The 17,825-nt window shown below is 57.1% G+C and overlaps 1 protein-coding gene across 2 annotated transcripts in view; it reads right to left on the bottom strand.

The window, feature by feature from the left end:
* The window catches only part of GRID1 (glutamate ionotropic receptor delta type subunit 1), a 624,630-nt gene that overhangs the window by 412,629 nt on the left and 194,176 nt on the right, over positions 1-17,825 (bottom strand). For both annotated transcript variants that reach the window (XM_081157434.1, XM_081157435.1), the window contains one exon: positions 4,766-4,971. In XM_081157434.1, the coding sequence (XP_081013560.1) occupies positions 4,766-4,971 (206 nt within the window). The remainder of the gene's footprint in view (positions 1-4,765; positions 4,972-17,825) is intronic.

The raw sequence follows: 17,825 nt of genomic DNA on the forward strand, positions 1-17,825 counted from the left end.
TTTCCACCTCTGTCCCTTCACATCCACCTACTCTTCTTCCCAGCCTGGTGACAGCTGACCCCCACTCCCAGAACAAGGGAGAGCTGTCCCAGCAACAGGCCAGTCCCCCGGTGTTCTCTCCCACCCCTCTCGCTGCAGGAAGAGATCACGGGTACCTGTCGCTGTGCAGGTAAATGCCACCCGCTGCAACTATCACTTAAAATGGCTCAAAATAGCTAACTTTTCTACTCTTTCCAGTGAAACAAAAGAGGTGGGAGGGGAGAAGAGAGGAGGAAATAAAGAGGTTACAAAAAGAAAGAGGGAGGCTGTGGCAGCACAGAAATGACAAATGAGAGTTGAAAGGACAGAGTCCTGGAGTCCCCGGCACATGCCAGAGGAGGCTCAGTGGATGAGAGCCCGAGGTGTTCTGGCAGGCCACTGCAAAGGATGGCCAGAAAGACTGTGGCCGTGGAGTGTGGGGAACCTTGGTGTCCATAGCTAGCCCTTGATATAGTTCCTCCTGGTCTATCGCAAGAACCCAGTTCCTATCAGACGAATGGATGATTGGGTGGCTGGGGGATGCATGTGTGAACAAATGGATGAATGGATGGATGGACAGATGGATGGATGGATGGATGGACAACTGACAGATGGAATCTCCTCCAGAAAGATGAGATGAAGCCCAGGGCCAAAATCGACTGTGCACTTGAGATCTCCCCACCCACCGGAACTGGAGGACAGTAGACATACACAGCCCCAACAGTGCTGGGCTGTGGCTATGGAGTGGGCTGCAGGTGTAAACTCCAAAGACCCCAAAAAGGACCCCAGGAACAAACCAGTCCTGAAGTTCAGATTCCCTACCCTTGACTAGGGAGACCCTTCCTGCTGGCTCCCCAGCCTCAGCCCCCAGCACACCACAACCCAAACACCCACTGCTGCAAGCCACCACGCACAGGCCTCTGAACACTGTGCTCTCTGGCCCCTCTCTCCTACCCACCTTGGCTATAGGACTAATGAAGGTTCATTCCTGTAGACCCAGCCACAGTGTCACCTACCCCAGGAAGCATGACTCACACTCCCGTCCTCGGTGCTCTCACTGGACCTGGTCACACCTGTTTCACAGGCAGAGGACTCTGTTTACACCTCTGTCCTCCCACCTAGCTAGGAGCACCATGAGGGCAGGACAATAGCCTGTGTCCAGCACCGAGTCTGGCACAGCACGGGGCTCACTGCATGCTGGAGAAATGAAAGAAGGAATCCATAAGCTCCTCCAGAACAGAGACAACTCCAGCATCCACGGGCAGCTTGCCAGGAGCACGGCCTCTGCCCTCGGCCCCTCCCAGCAGCTATCCCCTTGGGCACCTCAGGAATTCCACAGCCCTAGAGCGAAGAGAGAACACCCACATCCCCACTTGCCCAGGCTGGGGTTCAGCTGACAGGCTACATGAGAACAGAGCACCATTGGTGGTGTCACTACCCCCAGAAGCCTCCCTTAGCAGCCAGCAGTCCAGAGAAGCGCTGAGGTCACTCAGGACAAAGGCTTCACTCCCTCCCCAGGTAGAGGGCTCCTGACTGCAGCACCAGACACCTCAGGGTCCACCCCAGAGCAGGGCAGCCTTCCTGCTGGTGCAAGAGTTCCCTCCATGGCCTGTGCCATCACCAGCCCCAAGGGCTACCCAGGGTGGGCTCCAGATCTGCAGTCACAAGACCAGATAGCTGCCACCCCTGAGCTCAGTCTCCCCAAGGGGGCCTTCTAAAGATAGTGCACTGATGTGCAGCTGTGAAGACTGTGATGAAAAGACCTCAGGGAAGGGGTGTGGAATAAAGACTGAGCAATGGAAGGAAAGGGGATCTGGAGGGGGGCTGTTACAGGAGCCCACAGGGCCCCCCAGGCAGGCCCCAATACCTCGGCCTATTGCACCCTCCCACCCTTCCACCCACCACCAAGTCCAGGCTTCCCAAACCTGTGGGCCCAGCAAGGGTATCCCCCATGAAGTGGGATCACAGACAAGCTGGTGGTGAATGGGCCCCCAGGCCAAGCCCCCCACAATTAATGGATATGTCCTGGATGCTTGGAGAAGCAGCAGCCCCCAGTATAGGCCATGGACAGCCTGGTGGTCCCAGGCAGCCAAGTCATGTCATGCAGAATCTGTCACTAATGACAGTGTTAAGAGTCAACCTTCCTAACCATTCGCATGTAGCAAAATATGAAAGGTTCCAGCAAAGCCATCTTCCTCCCTCACTCCCGTCAGCCTGGCTTTTCCAGTGGGGAAGGGGAGCAGCTACAGCCAGGAGGTTGCATACCCATCTTCTCCACAGTCACCGGCTGCCCTGATTGGGCACGAGTACATGTCCTCAATGGCAGTGGGTGGTGAGGCATTCCTGCCCGTAACAGTGTTTTGAGTTTCATAAAATTCAGGGCATCTCCTGGCAGTGGGTCACCCCTGTGACTATTGTCCTTCCTTGTCACAACAAAGAAGAGGCTGTGTCAGTGTAGAAGCAATGCATTCCGGTAGTGGACAAAGCTTTCCTGCTGGGATGGCTTCCCCAGGCCTAGCCAGCCACAAGGTCATACAGGCCATGTTCACCTCCGGGGTCCAGATTCCTTCCCTTATGCACTCAGTAGACGCACTGAAGTTCTTTCAGCATAAACACCGTAACAGCCTCTGCCAGACCCTGGACCATACTTTCTCCCATGAGGCCAGCATAGCCCTCTTTGCCCACTATGCTCACTGCAATGCCTTGTGGTTCCTGTGGCCATCCCAGCAGCAGGGCAGTGGGGCCTCGAGAGGGTCAGATTTGGACTTGAATCCTGTCCAATCTCCTGGTGAAGACTTACATGACCCTACACAGGTCCTTTAACTTCTTCAGCTTCAGGTGCCTCATTTGTAAAGGGGGGGCTTAGAGGATGGCTATGGTGGGCACCCCAAAAATGACGGCATCCCTACGCCCAGTGGCAGGCGCATGGGACCAGAGACCAAGACTCTGACCAGATGGAGCTGACAGCGGTGAAGCCCCGGTGCTGTCTTTCCCCACAGTCTCCAGCCACTCCTGCCCAGGCGGCCACCCCAGGGCCCCCCAGCTGCGCAGCACCGAGCAAGGCTTTGCACTCGCGGTGCTGGGGAAGGAGGAGGCAGCCGGCCAAAGCCAGCCAAGTGCACCCAGCACGGGGGGAGTTCGCATAAGGCGCCACTTGGAAGTAGCATCTCTGGGCCACCCTTGGTTACTGTTGAATCCTCAGGGCCTAGGGACAGAGGACGGCTGGATTCTCCGGAAAGGCTGTGATGAACGTGCACAGTGAAATGAACGGGTGCCTGGGAAGCCACATGCCACACGCTTACCGCATCTGTCACCTCTGTCATCTCTATGTGACAGATGAAGACACTGAGGTCACAAAGGTGAGGCACGTTGCCCAAGGCCATGAGTAGGGGGAGCCGGGGCTTGCCCCAAATTGTATCCCTCTCAAACCATGTTCCTCCCACTTCCAGGCCTAACGGCAGAGCAGGAACAAGGAGGAGAGGCAGTAAGGAGAGGAGGCGAGGGACTGGCGAGAAAAGAGGGAGCCGGCTGACGGCAGAATTAGCCACCATCACGGGCGCCAGGTCTGGCTGGGGACTGAGCCAGGAGAAACGCGTCCCTACGAGCAGACTCTGCTGGGGCCACCCTGAGAATGCCTGGGCTGCCGGCCCGGCGAGGGCCCTCCCACAGGAGATGTGCGCTGGTGCAAACACGAGTGCCCACAGGACGTGGCAGCCGGGCTGACCACCAGCGCCACCCGCGCCCGACCAGCGGGAGAGCAGGGCTGCGGCCAACTGCGCCGCATCACACGTTCCAAACTCACTCTCTCCGGCAGCCGTCGTGCTGGCTCCTGATACGTGAGGCAGCTTCTGAGTAATAATCAACTCGAGGGGAGGCATACTAAGCAAGCAGAGGACATCACAGGGAATTAGCATAACTTCTGCCTTTCACTTCACTTTACTTTCAGTCAGAGAGAGCCGGCAAGGTGACGGGCGGGAGGGGAACCACAGGGACAGTCACCACCCAGCACCCCTTCAGTCTGCCCCTGCTCCCCAGCATACTACACCCCAGCATGTCCCCTGCCCCTAAACCAACCCAGGCCACAGAGAAGCCCACAACTCCAGCTGTCATCTCTCTACGATTAGGCCACCAGGACTGGCACCAACTAGCCAGCTCACAGAGCATTTCTAGTTGTCTGTCTTAAAATTAACGGATTTTTGTTAAAGGCGTGAGCCCTGTCTTCATGAGAAGGTCCTAACCCCTCATATGGGTGCTTAAAAAAAGCACTGATTAGCCCAGGCACCAAAAAACTAAACACGTACACACCGTATACACCGCGTATCGCTACATGTTACATGCAACCAACACTTCCTCCAGGTGCTGACAAACCCAAGGCAGAGCTGCCCACCTCTGCAGAGAGCTGGGAATTTATTTTATCCCTAGAGGCTTACACTTGTCAACAAAGAGAGGAAAATTAAAAAGAAAAAAATAATAGCAGCCTGAGTTTTGCTCCGAAATCTCTGGCAATGACCTGTACACAGGCTCTCACCAGCTGCCCCCCACCTCCCAGCACCTGGGCAAGTCTTGGGCCATGTGTTGGGGGCTAGTCAAGGGCCAAGTTGCGCTCCATCTCCCCCTTCTTGCCGTGTGCTGTGATCCCAGCACCCACGGGTTCCCACGTTTCGGCCACGCACGACAAGCAGACTATGCCCGCAGCCCACCCGAGCCATGTGTGCAGCCACTCCTGTGGCCACAGGCCACCACCTACCTCGTTGATGAAGGAGTGGGCCCCCTGTGGGCTGAGCAGCAGGATGGCACGGCGTAGTGTGTCCCGGTAGCGATTCAGCTCCTCCGTCTTCATCGTGGTGAACAAGCTGGTGAACACGTGGCTGATGTTCTTGTCCACCTTTTGTAAAGAGACATCAAGGCCCAGTCGAGAGGCCTGGTCCAGAAAGCTTTGGAGACCACGGATATCTGAGTGGTGGGAGAAGAGGAGGGGGAGAGATCATCTTTAAGTGGAAACGGACCGTGGGAGGTCTAATTCCAACATTCCCCACCCAGCAGAGGCCACCACCAGAAGTGAGTGCTCAAGTCTACCTCAGTGGTCCACTGAATAGAGTTTGGAAGACACGGATCAAGTCCCAACACCCTCACCAGCATACAGCCCCAGGTGTGTCTTGCACTATGGGGGGTACTTTCTGCCATCCCACAGGTTCTGTGGCCAGAAAGTGCCCTCACAATAAGCTCCCTGCCTCTCCCTATTGCTTTCACCCAATGGAAGTGAAAGTCCTGGCAGTTCTCTCCTCGTGGCTACATGTGCTGTGGTCCCTGGTCCTGGTCCATGGCTCCCTCTGGCTCCCTCTGGCTCCCTCTGGCTCCCTCTGGCTCCCTCTGGCTCCCTCTGCTCCCCACGGTGGAGGCCCCTTAACCCTCAGTGGTGATCAAAGGCCACTGGCTGCCCTGAACGAAGCAGGCCCAGCCTCAGTCCCTGCCTTACACCCCATATCTGAGGCTTGGGACCCTGTCTTGTTCCCAGGAGCTGACTTTCCTGGATGAAACACCCCTCGACTCTCCTTCCAGCTGGGGTGACTCTTCTCCCAAGTCCAACAGGTAAGCAGATGGTCCAGAATGGTCCACCGAGTGCCATCTTGGCACTTTGGTACAGCACCTGGGAGAGAGGCCTGCTCTTTCCCCCGTGGTTACTGTGAGAGCAGGATGTGAGCCCAGGGCAGGAGAGAAGCAGGAGAAGCCTCCTCTTGTGAGGGCCAGAGCCCAACTCTTCTCTCAGCAGCCACCCTATAAAGGCTACCTGCTTCCCCAAAGAGAGATCTGCCCAAGAAAGGAGCCAACACAGAGGCAAGCAGGCCCCAGCGGGAGACCTGGCCTCAGTGACCTCACGTGGGCGTCTGGGTCCACCTGTGTCTGAAGCCTGTCTCTCTGGACTTTCCAGCTCCATGAGCCGAAGTCAAGTTCAGCTGGATTTCTGTCACGTGCAACCCAAAGTCTCAACCATAAGCCACTTTTTCAAAGCCTGGGATGGTTCCTTCATCTGGCCCATATCTGCATCCCAGCTCCCAAAGACAAGACCCACACCTAAGCCATGCCCTCCAAAGGACACTCTGGGCCTGCCCAGGTCTCAAAGCTGCACTCTCCTGGCCCTGGGACACCACGGCTGCCACAGCATACACTGGCCCAAGAATCAAATCAGAGCAAACAGTGCTAATTCAACCAGGTTTTTCCCCAACGAGATTCTCTCCCAAACGTTCACTCCATGACCATTCCACAAACTTCCAGAGCCCCAGGTGCCAGGCACTACAGAGTGCTGCGGGTTCCCTGTCTCAGCAGGCACTGTAGAGTGCTGCAGGGGGGCCCTGGGCTGCCTGTCTCAGCAGCAAGTCTAGTCCCAGCTGAACATGAGGAGAGGAGTCATGGAGAAGCACAGACAGGGAAGGAGGAGGCAGAGCCCTGGGCGTCCTGTGCACAGGCCCCATTCCCCACCCCAGGGGAGAGCCTTGATAATAGGTTCTGAGACCTGCCATGGACTCCACACTTCGAACGCAGTATCGTTCTGAAAACACTCAGGCAAATCACACATCCACTTCGGGCCTCGTTTTGCTCACCTGTCAACTGGAGACAAAGTCACTGACTAACATTTTCATAGGACTGTGAGGAACCACATTCTTGAAGGTTCTACCTGCTTATGCTTAGAGGCCTGCACCTGGGAGGCCCAGAAAACCCATCCCATGATCCACGGGGAGGGCACGGCAGCACCCCAACCAGAGCCCACCTGGAGACGGCAAACACATGACTGACATTCAAGCCAGTGGCCCCCGTGTTCCAGTGTAGCCATGACCTCAGCCAGCATCATCCAAGGCAGCCTGGCTCCTGGGAAGCTTGCCTGGCAGAGCACAGCAAGCTCAGTGTTGCTCTGCCCACTGACTCAGACAGAGAGAAGGCACCAGGCAGCAGGATGGGCCTTCTTCACCCAAAGCTGCCAAGTGAAGGAAGGTGATGACAGAAGACCACACAGTGCCCCGTGCCTGCCCCAGTACCCGTGCTTCCAACACACCCCTAGATTCCCAGAGAGCCATGCAACCCCCACGTCTGCCCCTGGGGACCTGTAGCCCCAGGGCCTCTCAAAAGAATAGTTTGAAGAGGCTCTCCAGAGCCTCTCTGCTGGTCAGAGGGCAATGCCAGGCAGGCTGCAGAAATGGCTCAGGGAGCAGAAGTGCAACCAGGGGGGGAACCCCCCAACTAGAACAACTCACGGCTGGTGTCAGCCCTGCCCCTCCCTCCCCTGAGCACAGCACAGCTCACAGCTGCTGACTATAAGCTTGAGCATCTCAGCACCAAGCAGCCATCCATGCCAACCAGCTCCTGTGCCAGGCACGCAGCAGCACGCAACCAGTACCCACGATGCCTTCTTCCTCGACCTGGCTGCCTGACACAGCAGCCACTCACCACATGGGCTACTGAAATGCACACTTAGAGTCATTAAATGAAATAAAATCACACCCAGTTCCTCAGCCACACTAGCAGGGTTTCAAGTGCTCAAGAGCCACGTCCGGCCAGTGGCTGCCACGTTGGGCAGTGCAGACATGGTCATCGCAGAGTTCCCCTGCCTGGTACTGCCTGAGAAGCCGGATTTCTGCCAGTCCAGTGCAAACGATGTTCCCAAAGGTGGGAGCTCAGCTGCATCTGGGCCCCTGGTAATGGCCTCCCTATTTCCATGCCCCTCACCTGTCACTATGAAGACCCTCCCAGTTCCCACTGTGGGCTTTGCCAGAGGACCTGCTCTGTCCCATGAGACAGTTGTACCGTGGCAGAAGCAGCGGTTTGAATAAATGTCTATGTATGTCTGTCTCTGCTCCTGGCCCATGCCACTGCCATGAGAGCACCCGGACTAGCTGCTGGGGGTGTGAACGCACATGGAGATGCAGGACGGCCCTGCGCACCCCCGGCACGTGCCAGCCCTATTCAGACGCACAGGCGAGTCCAGAGCAAAACTGCCCCGGTGACCTATAGGCATAGAAAAGATAAACGCCTGCTGCCCCACGCCACTAAGTAATGGGATGATTTCTTCCCCAGCAGTAACAAACTGATCAACTAAGTTCATCGGACGCAGTATGTGTTTCCATACCACTGCCCAGTGGGGCTGAGTGGGAGCCAGTCCCAGGCAAAGCCACTGGTGGCTCCAGCAGCCCTATCCCATTGCCTGGACACCAACGTTCCTCATACCCAAGACCTGGGCTCTGACCCAGATCTGAGCACAGCAGGCAGAATGGTGAGAGCCCCTGGGACAGGCATGAAGGTGGCACTCTGTGAGACATGCCATCTACCAGCCTCACTCCTCTTCCAGGACCTTCCAAGGTCATGGTCCTCAGAGTGGCAGAGACCGGCTGGGCCTGCGCAGGTGCACGTGCCCAGGGAGGCTCCGCAAGGCTCTGTGTGCCTGTCATGGCTGCAGGACCGCAGATCATGCCACCGTGGCCAGTCCTCTCAGGCTGGGAGAGAAGTCCCTTCAGTCCTTGCCCTGAGGTCCCCTGCCTAAAGCTATCTCAACCCAAAGGAATGTCCCATGTCCTTGGGGAATAGGCGGTGCCGGGGTTGGGGTGGGGGTGACCAGTGTCTCCCCCTGCTTGCATGCGCAGGAGACCCAAGCTCTGGGGGCTCCTGCGTGTCCTTGGCTGCTCTTTCCCCTTCTTTCCAGACAGCCCGACGGAGCCAGCACAGAGAGCTGAAGCTCCCTGTCAGCGGCCAGAGCTTCACACTTACAAAAAGGGATGCGGGCTGAGGCAGCGCTCCGAGAGACCACAGACCTGGCACAGCCACTTGTCCTGCTTGGCTGGTCAGCTATCAGCCTCTGAAGCTCTTACTTGGCTGCACGTGGGGACGGCTGGGGTCAGGACAACAGTCAAGGCTAACTTTGGGCCCTCCTGCCATTCCCACAAATGGAGCCAAGGGAACCTGCGTCTCCAAGGAAAATCCCTTTCTTCTTACAACAGGCTCAGTTTGCAATGCCACCCTACCCCCAAGAAAGCCAGCTGCTGTTCCCCAGGAAAAGAGAATTCTCCATGAAGGCAAATTAGAGAACAGAGCTGGGGCTGCTCCCATGGGCAGAAGAGTGGGTACCCTGGTAGCCCCCCTGGCCCCCACAGAGCTCTGGACCCTGGCCCAGGCCCTCCCCTATGCAGGTTGGCTGGCCCAGGCCACCATGCTGGTGCAGCCCCAGCCAGACCCACTGCACTGGGGAGGAAGCTGCTGGAGCCACATGGGCCTGACAGCAGCTCCATTTCCGAAAGGGCAGAAGAGGAGGCAAGAACCATGAAAACAGGCATCGGCCACCCCCAGAACAGGGAGCAGCATCCTGCTCCCCAGGAAAGGGGTCAAGCTCAGGGGACATAGGCAGGTCCATTTCCATGAAGAATCTGATGGGACAACGCCAGGGACAGGCCTCAGTTTCCTTGGCCCATCCTCTGGGCTCTCAAGGGACCCTGTCACTGGGCATCTCTGCGATACCCAAACCCGGCCAGGGTGTCCTGTGAAGGCGCATTCACTCCGCTTCTCCAGCATCCCCTGAGCTTTCTCCGCACGGCCCTCTCCCTCTCCGCAGGGCTGGGAAACAGGAGCGGATGGGCGCAGAGTTCCTGCTGCCACGGAGCCTGCATCTCAGGGGCTGCAGCACACACAGAACAAATAAGCACGTGCTAAACAGATCATTTCCAACAGCGCTCAGCTCTGAGGAGAATGGATGCTGGGCTGGAGGAAACTGCGGGTGGGTGGGAAAGGCTCCTGTGAGGAGAGCAGGGACAAGGCCACTCTGGAGCCTCAGCACCTGAGACACCAACAAGGGAGGCCTGGACGTGAGCTGCTGCAGAAGGAAGCGGGGGCGCAGGCACCGGGGGGAACAGAAGACACAGGCTCCAGGTGCCCAAGCCCTGGGCCTCCTCTGCCCTGTCTCAGCTCCCCCCACAGACCAGCTCCTAACGCTCGCCTGTGTACCCTCGGGCTCTTCCTGGCTGTCAACAACCGGGGGATCCTCCTCTCTGTCTTCCATGGGTCTCCAGAGCACGCAGCCTCTGACCACCCTCCTTGAAGCCCTCCCCTCCTTGGGCTGCCAGACACCATGTGCTCCTTCCGCTCCCACCCATTTCCCAGCCCCTCCCCTCGCGCACTGCTGCTCCCATCCCCAGCTAATCCCTGGCTCCCTGTGGCAGGCTCAGAATGGAACCACAGACACCAAGGCTGGCCAAGAGCCGTCTCCTCCTGAACGGTCTCAGCCCCTCCATGATGCCTTCGAGGTCTGAGCATCCCAGCCTCTCCCTGCGTCTGTGCTCCAGCCTCCTGGGGGCGTCCTGTGCATCCCACCAGTGTCTTTTAAGTTCACCTCTGTCATATGTAGCCCTCCTCTAGCACTTCCCCTGACAGCACTAGTTCATTTTAAAGTTGCCAAGGAATTAATATCCTCAAAAGCATCAATCAATCACAAACAAATGGAGAGCCTTCCAGAGACTTTATTACTGTACACAAATAAACCTCATACATCTGAGCCTGGTGTGTAAGAGAATCTCTGATCCCAACAGCTTTTCCGGTTTTTGTTTTTGTGTCACATCGCCTACTGCCACCACCCCCAGAAACCATGCACCCAAACTCCAGAAAGAAACTTTGCCCTCCCCTGGACATCCCCCATACACACACACGTACACACATACCGCACACATACTACCATATGCACATACACAAACACACCACACACACCACATGTACATATACAAACACCCCCCCCATACACACACACACACCCCCCCATACACACACACACCACACACACCACATGTACATATACAAACACACCCCCCATACACACACACACACCCCCATACACACACACACACCACACACCCCGCACACACTGCACACGCATACGCTCCTCCTGGATGCTCCCGATTTGACATTTACAGAACGCTGCTTCTCCACCAAGACCCAACTGAAATCATACCTCTCCTCAGAGACCATCTCAGACTCGAGTCAGAATTCACACCCCCCTCGAGCTTCATCACTCAAGGGCCTGGGGAGCAGGACAGTTACGAGGTCTTTCTCGTTTCTCCATCCACCCCAAGCTCAGTGTGCAGCAGAGTCAGAGACAGCAGAAGTTTGTGGATCAACATGAACCAAAGCAAGAACCAGCTTGAAGGGCAGAGGGACTTCAGCAATCACATGATGGCCACGTACCTGATGGAGTCAAAGCCCTGCTGCAAGGAATTGAAATTGGGCAAACATTTTTTCAACATCTAAGATTATACCTGTGACTTTTCTATGACTTTCTGAAAAATATCAGGTAGTCACTGGGTATTTTAAATACTTCCTTTCTGAACACTGAAACAAAAGAACACATTTCCAATAGCTTCCTCCACCATTTTTATTTCCAAGGAAGGTCCAACAACTGGGACTTACAGAGAAGATTCTAGCACCTTAATACATGTGTATGTGTATAAAGGCTGCCACCTCACACCCAGATGGAGTTCAGTCCCAAATGTCTAGGGATTGTTGGCAAATTTTCTAGCATCTGAGATAGAACTTTGATTCTATGGACTTTTTTGAAACTTCGCATCTGGCCCTCAAATATATGCTTTGAACTTCCTCCCAGATGTAGCTTAACCAAACTCAGTTTCATTCCCAAGACCCCTGCCCAGGCCCCTCCTCTCCTTTAACGCCCGCTCCGCTCCCCACCACCAAGACACAGAACAGCCACAGAAGGGGTGTGATGGAGGCTAGTCTGCGAGGAAGCAGCTGGCATTCTCAAGAAGAGAGGTCGCGAAGACCCACATGCTGTGGTCCCAATCAAAAGTCATAGCCCTTTGCTCTGCTTAGAATCCACTGGTGCCCCCCCGCCACACCTGGGCAGCCCAGCTATGCATGGCTTCCCCCTCCCCACCCGCCTCCCTTCCTTCCACCCTCTCTTTTTTCCTCTCAAGTGTTTCCGGAGCAGGAGCACTGTTCTGGGTCAGGCCCTAGGCTGGACACTGGAACGAAGAATTGAAGACTTCACAGCCCTGTCCTCGGGAGCTCTCAGTCCTGCGGGTAAGACAGCCTGAAGGAGAGAGTGGTTCCTCTGCCCTTTACTGAGCATCTCCTATATGCCAGAACCTGCTCCATTTGCAGAACTGCATTTCCTGGATGAATGATCGCTGCCATCCATCCACGCAGGCGCGGTAAAGGACATCTCTAAGAGTCAGGCAGGCACTAGGCAAGCCCACGAGAGTTCACAAGTGTGGCACACCAGCTGCTCACAGTGAAGCAGAAGGCAGACCTGTTCCTGTCATGAGGTGGCTAGGTCTCCCAGGGCAAGAATCACCAGGGTCCAGGTAGGGACTGGCTTCAGGTGACCAGAAAGACCCTCAGTGTCACACTGTCCTTGGGGGTACAGTGCCACTGCTACACATCTTCTTGCTGAGGGTCTCGTCTGGATGGGAGGTCTCCCCTCTCCTGGTCACCATTTCAGCTGCCCAGACATCAGTCATGGCAAACCTGGCTCTGGGAATCCAAAGTGACATTCTGTCTCCACCCCACCTCCAAAAAGCCCTGTTGCCTGTATCAACCATGCCTTTTATTTTCTGTGTTCTGATGCTTTGTTCTATGAGGCCCTGCTGACTCTGAGGGGCTGCCCCTCCCCGGGCCCTGCTGCCCCCTCCCTGGGCCCTGCTGACTCTGAGGGGCTGCCCCTCCCTGGGCCCTGCTGCCCCCTCCCTGGGCCCTGCTGACTCTGAGGGGCTGCCCCTCCCTGGGCCCTGCTGCCCCCTCCCTGGGCCCTGCTGCCCCCTCCCTGGGCCCTGCTGACTCTGAGGGGCTGCCCCTCCCCGGGCCCTGCTGACTCTGAGGGGCTGCCCCCTCCCGGGCCCTGCTGCCCCCTCCCCGGGCCCTGCTGACTCTGAGGGGCTGCCCCCTTCCCGGGCCCTGCTGACTCTGAGGGGCTGCCCCTCCCCGGGCCCTGCTGACTCTGAGGGGCTGCCCCCTCCCGGGCCCTGCTGACTCTGAGGGGCTGCCCCTCCCCGGGCCCTGCTGACTCTGAGGGGCTGCCCCTCCCCGGGCCCTGCTGCCCCCTCCCTGGGCCCTGCTGACTCTGAGGGGCTGCCCCTCCCTGGGCCCTGCTGCCCCCTCCCTGGGCCCTGCTGACTCTGAGGGGCTGCCCCTCCCTGGGCCCTGCTGCCCCCTCCCTGGGCCCTGCTGCCCCCTCCCTGGGCCCTGCTGACTCTGAGGGGCTGCCCCTCCCCGGGCCCTGCTGACTCTGAGGGGCTGCCCCCTCCCGGGCCCTGCTGCCCCCTCCCCGGGCCCTGCTGACTCTGAGGGGCTGCCCCTCCCTGGGCCCTGCTGCCCCCTCCCTGGGCCCTGCTGCCCCCTCCCGGGCCCTGCTGACTCTGAGGGGCTGCCCCTCCCCGGGCCCTGCTGACTCTGAGGGGCTGCCCCCTCCCGGGCCCTGCTGCCCCCTCCCCGGGCCCTGCTGACTCTGAGGGGCTGCCCCCTTCCCGGGCCCTGCTGCCCCCTCCCGGGCCCTGCTGACTCTGAGGGGCTGCCCCTCCCCGGGCCCTGCTGACTCTGAGGGGCTGCCCCCTCCCGGGCCCTGCTGCCCCCTCCCGGGCCCTGCTGCCCCCTCCCGGGCCCTGCTGACTCTGAGGGGCTGCCCCCTCCCGGGCCCTGCTGCCCCCTCCCGGGCCCTGCTGACTCTGAGGGGCTGCCCCCTCCCGGGCCCTGCTGACTCTGAGGGGCTGCCCCCTCCCGGGCCCTGCTGACTCTGAGGGGCTGCCCCCTCCCGGGCCCTGCTGACTCTGAGGGGCTGCCCCCTCCCGGGCCCTGCTGACTCTGAGGGGCTGCCCCCTCCCGGGCCCTGCTGACTCTGAGGGGCTGCCTGCCCCTCCAGAGTTAGCCAGTTCCTGTAGGTGGTAAACAGTTCACCCAGAGCACCTCTTTCGTATGCAAATCAACCGCTCCAGAACCCACTGGCCAACCAGCTGTCTCCCAGGGCCAGATACTAGACTATTTAGGAAGCCCTGTGCCCTCGCCCACTGGGATAGTTCACAGCAGCCTGCTTACCCTGTCTCACCCAGCCTTCCCTGCAGAGACCACAGCAGACTCTTTCCTGCCCACACGCCCTTCTCCCTCTGGTGCCTCCCCTGGTGGTCCCCTCAGTGTGGTGCCCCCTCCTCCTGGGAACCACAAGTAACAAACTACCTTTTCAGTGGCAGGTGTCTTCTGACCTGCTGGCCTCCCACACCGGAGTCACCCTCTCCCATGGTGACCTGGGATGCAGCTTAGTGAGGGGCACAGCAGCAGCCCCGCTGACCATACTCCCCCAGGACACAGAAGAAGCAGAGAACAAGGCCTGGGTTTGCATCCCCCTTCACTGGCAGTGACTTGGGCAGCCACCTCTCAGCGCATCCTCGGTCTGCAGAGCATCCTTGCGGTGCTGCAAACCTTCAGCAGGACACTCAATGCTGGCACGTGCAAGACAGGCATTCAGCGCATCAGGCCCCTTCCAACTTTCTCATCAGCTCCGGGAACATGCTCAAAAGAGTCCCAAATGAACAAGTCAGCTCTCTTGTTCTAGAGGCTCATCAAGAAGGGAGGTGCCATCCTGACAATCGGATGGCACAATAGAAGACTAAAAAGGCAGGCTCTCCCTCTGTGCTCACAGAAATGCCAAACCTATAGAGTGGCTGAAGGGGCAGGTCTGACATGGAAAACCCTCTGAAGTAGAACGAATCTCTGCCCACAAGAGTGTCCAGGAGCCTCTGCTCCCACAGGCTTCAGGACCAGCCAGGAAACCAGCCAAGAGCAGATCCGGAAAAGAGAACGGCCCGTCTGCGATCGCACCGCATACACGGCGAGTGCTCGACACGTCATCTCAGACGCAGGGCTCGCGTGAGCCCCGCCCTACGCCTCGCCTGGAGCCCGGCGCCGGAGGGCACCCGCTGACCATACACGCTCATTCCTCCCCAGGCTCAGTTCCTTTCCATTTAAAAAGCAAACACAAGGGAAAACACTGTAAATAATCAGGCTGTAAGATCGAGATTAAAAACAATTTGAAGTAAACGTCTACTCTGCACTCTGGAAAAAACATCCACGCTGCATTAAGTGCTTTGAATTAAGTAAATTACAGCAAGTAACTGATTTACATAATGATCAAAATTTGCATTTTACACGTTATGATGAAAGTAGGTTCATAAAATAATTCTTCACCCCCTTCTGTACCACGTTGGGCTCCAGTATTTGGATAAAATTCTGCAGTGTTGATCTGCTACTGTCTTTCATGCTGCAAATCTCTGGCTCCTTCCATATTTTTTAATCTGGCAGGTCCCTTATTCCCACTGCAATAAACAGTCCCTTGGATTTGCAATTCCCTTCCGCCAACGGGCGAGATCATTTTCTTGAAGAATCCGTAATATGCTAATGACTCTTAGAGTTTTCACAAATCAAGTTTGATGTTCCTGTCACCTTTCACTTTGATATTGATTTTAGCAGCTCTTCCTCCAAGATTGTAGGGTTGGTTTGCAAAGCCCTGCAGCTCTGGTGCCACCTTTTCAAGATTAGGACTCAGAATGGTCTTTCTCCACAGGCCTTTTCCTGCACCAACAGGTTCCTCAGAAAGGGAGCAAGATCCCACTGGGTTTGCCTGCAGGGGACTGGCCTCCAGCCCAGAGAGGCTGCTCCGCGCCGAGTCGCTGGTGCCTGGCAGGCAGGCCCTAAGCCAGAACTCCCCTCAGGAGCTGCTGGATGCTTCTCCACAGCCTGTGAGGAAGGGGTAAACCATCCCATTTCACAGATGGGAAAACTGAAGCCAGAGATGTTGAGTCACTGTATTAACACCACACAGCAAACAGGAGAAATGACCACAGTCGTGCTTTAAAAAGTTCAGGATAGCCCTGGCAGGGCGGATCAGTTGGTTGGAGCATCAGCCAATACACTGGAAGGTCGCAGGTTCAATTCCTCGTTTCGGGCACTTACCTAGGTTTCGGGTTCCATCCCTGGTTGGGGCTCGTGCAGGAAGCAACCAATAGATGTATTGCTCTTACATCAATGTTTCTCTCCCCCCCCCTTCCTCTCTCCCCTTCTCTCTTTCTCTGTGTTTGTGTGTATGTCTCCCCCTTCCTCCTTCTCTAAAATCATTCTTTTTAAGGAAAATTCGGGATATTTTCTTGGACTCTTCTAATTTAAGTAAGATACCAAAGCACATCTAGAAAAGTGATTTCCCAGTGTCTGCCCACAGCAGCCATGTCTGAATTTCCAAGGGGGCTCCAAAGCCAATGACCGTCCTTTTGTTAGAGCCACAGACAAATGGCCTCCCTCCAGCAAGGTAGGACTGAAGGTTGGTGGAATCGTCAAAATGGCACTGCTTACTAAGGTCTGACTTTGTATAGGCACTATGCAAAGCATTTGCATACATTGCCTGGTTTAGTCCCCATGAGACTCTGATGCATGGCCCGAAGTCATCCAGCCAGTTAGAGGCACGACTGGGGTTCAAATCCAGGCCACTGAGGCCAATGCCAGAGCTCTTTACCTACATTTGCCAACAGCCAAAGGCACCTGGGAAGGGATGAGAAGCGGCCAGGTCAGCTCACCCAGCCACGTGCAGGCGCAGAGGCTCATCTGAGCCTTGAGCACCCATAGGGAATTGCCAGGTAAGTCCTGGGCTCAGGACAGAGCTGGGACTTGACCCCACATCCATACACTGTCAGAGCCTCTGCGTTTGGTGCCACACCAGGCATGGCCTGGGTGGTGGCTGTCAGGGCCTCCTCCCCCGAGCTTGGAATGGCCCTCCAGGCGCACAGAGCTCCAGGAGTCCAGCGACACGCTGTCCAGTGCCGGAGTCTAGCTTTTAAGAAAGGCAGCAAGAGGAAAATGCAATGTGTGCCGCTACCAGCTGCTAATGTGCAGTCGATGTTAATAACTGACATTACAAGTGAATGCAGCATCTTCGTTAATTCCATAAACTATCACTCTGAGGAAAAGCCACACTCCTGGCAACAGCAGCCTCAGCTGGGCTGGGCTCCACATCTGCAGACCTGCCCGGAAAACACCTGGGGCCACCACCGACTGACCCCACTCCTTGCTCACACCCTCAGGGAAAGGACATGGCATGGCCCCACGAACACCTCACCCACTCAGCCTTTCTCCAAACACGTGTCTGGTGCCACACTGGGTCACACCCATTGTGGAGGTTAGAGAGATGGGTCAGGGCTGATGGATTCACAAGGAGAGAAGGGTGCTTGCCCAGGCGGTGTCTCGGGGAGAAAAGTCCCCAGGAAGCCTTCAGAGAGCTCAGCACAGGAGCTGGGATCTTCAGGACAAACTAGCCGTTTCTGGGTAGACAACAGGGAGGAGTACTCCAGGCCACACCAATGTCAGGATCAAATCCCCCTGGGACCAGCAGCCCGCATAGGGGATCCACGGATGGCCCTGTTTGGCCATGGGAGGCATGAAGCCTGGGTGGCCTGAAGGAAGGGGCAATGGTGGCATTCCTGAGACTGGCCAGAAAGCATCGGGGCAGAAAGAAGAACATGTGGTCCCAGCCATGACAACCTCACCCTTTCTGCCCACTCCAAGTGAAGTGTGAGGCAGAGGAAGGACCGAGGGGCAACAAAGCCAATACCCTGGAGGCAGTCAGAAGCCCTCGTGTGTGCCAGAGTGCCCCCATGGCCAGAGCCAGGTGGCCCGACACCAGGAGATGGGCTCATCTGTGGTGCCCTCTGTGGCCTGCACATGACTGCTCAGCTCTCTGGGCCTCAGTTGCTGCCTCTGTGAAATGGGCAGGGTGGAGCCTCCTAGGCAGTAGG

Source organism: Miniopterus schreibersii, assembly GCF_964146895.1.
Source record: "Miniopterus schreibersii genome assembly, chromosome: 14".
Taxonomy (NCBI): domain Eukaryota; kingdom Metazoa; phylum Chordata; class Mammalia; order Chiroptera; family Miniopteridae; genus Miniopterus; species Miniopterus schreibersii.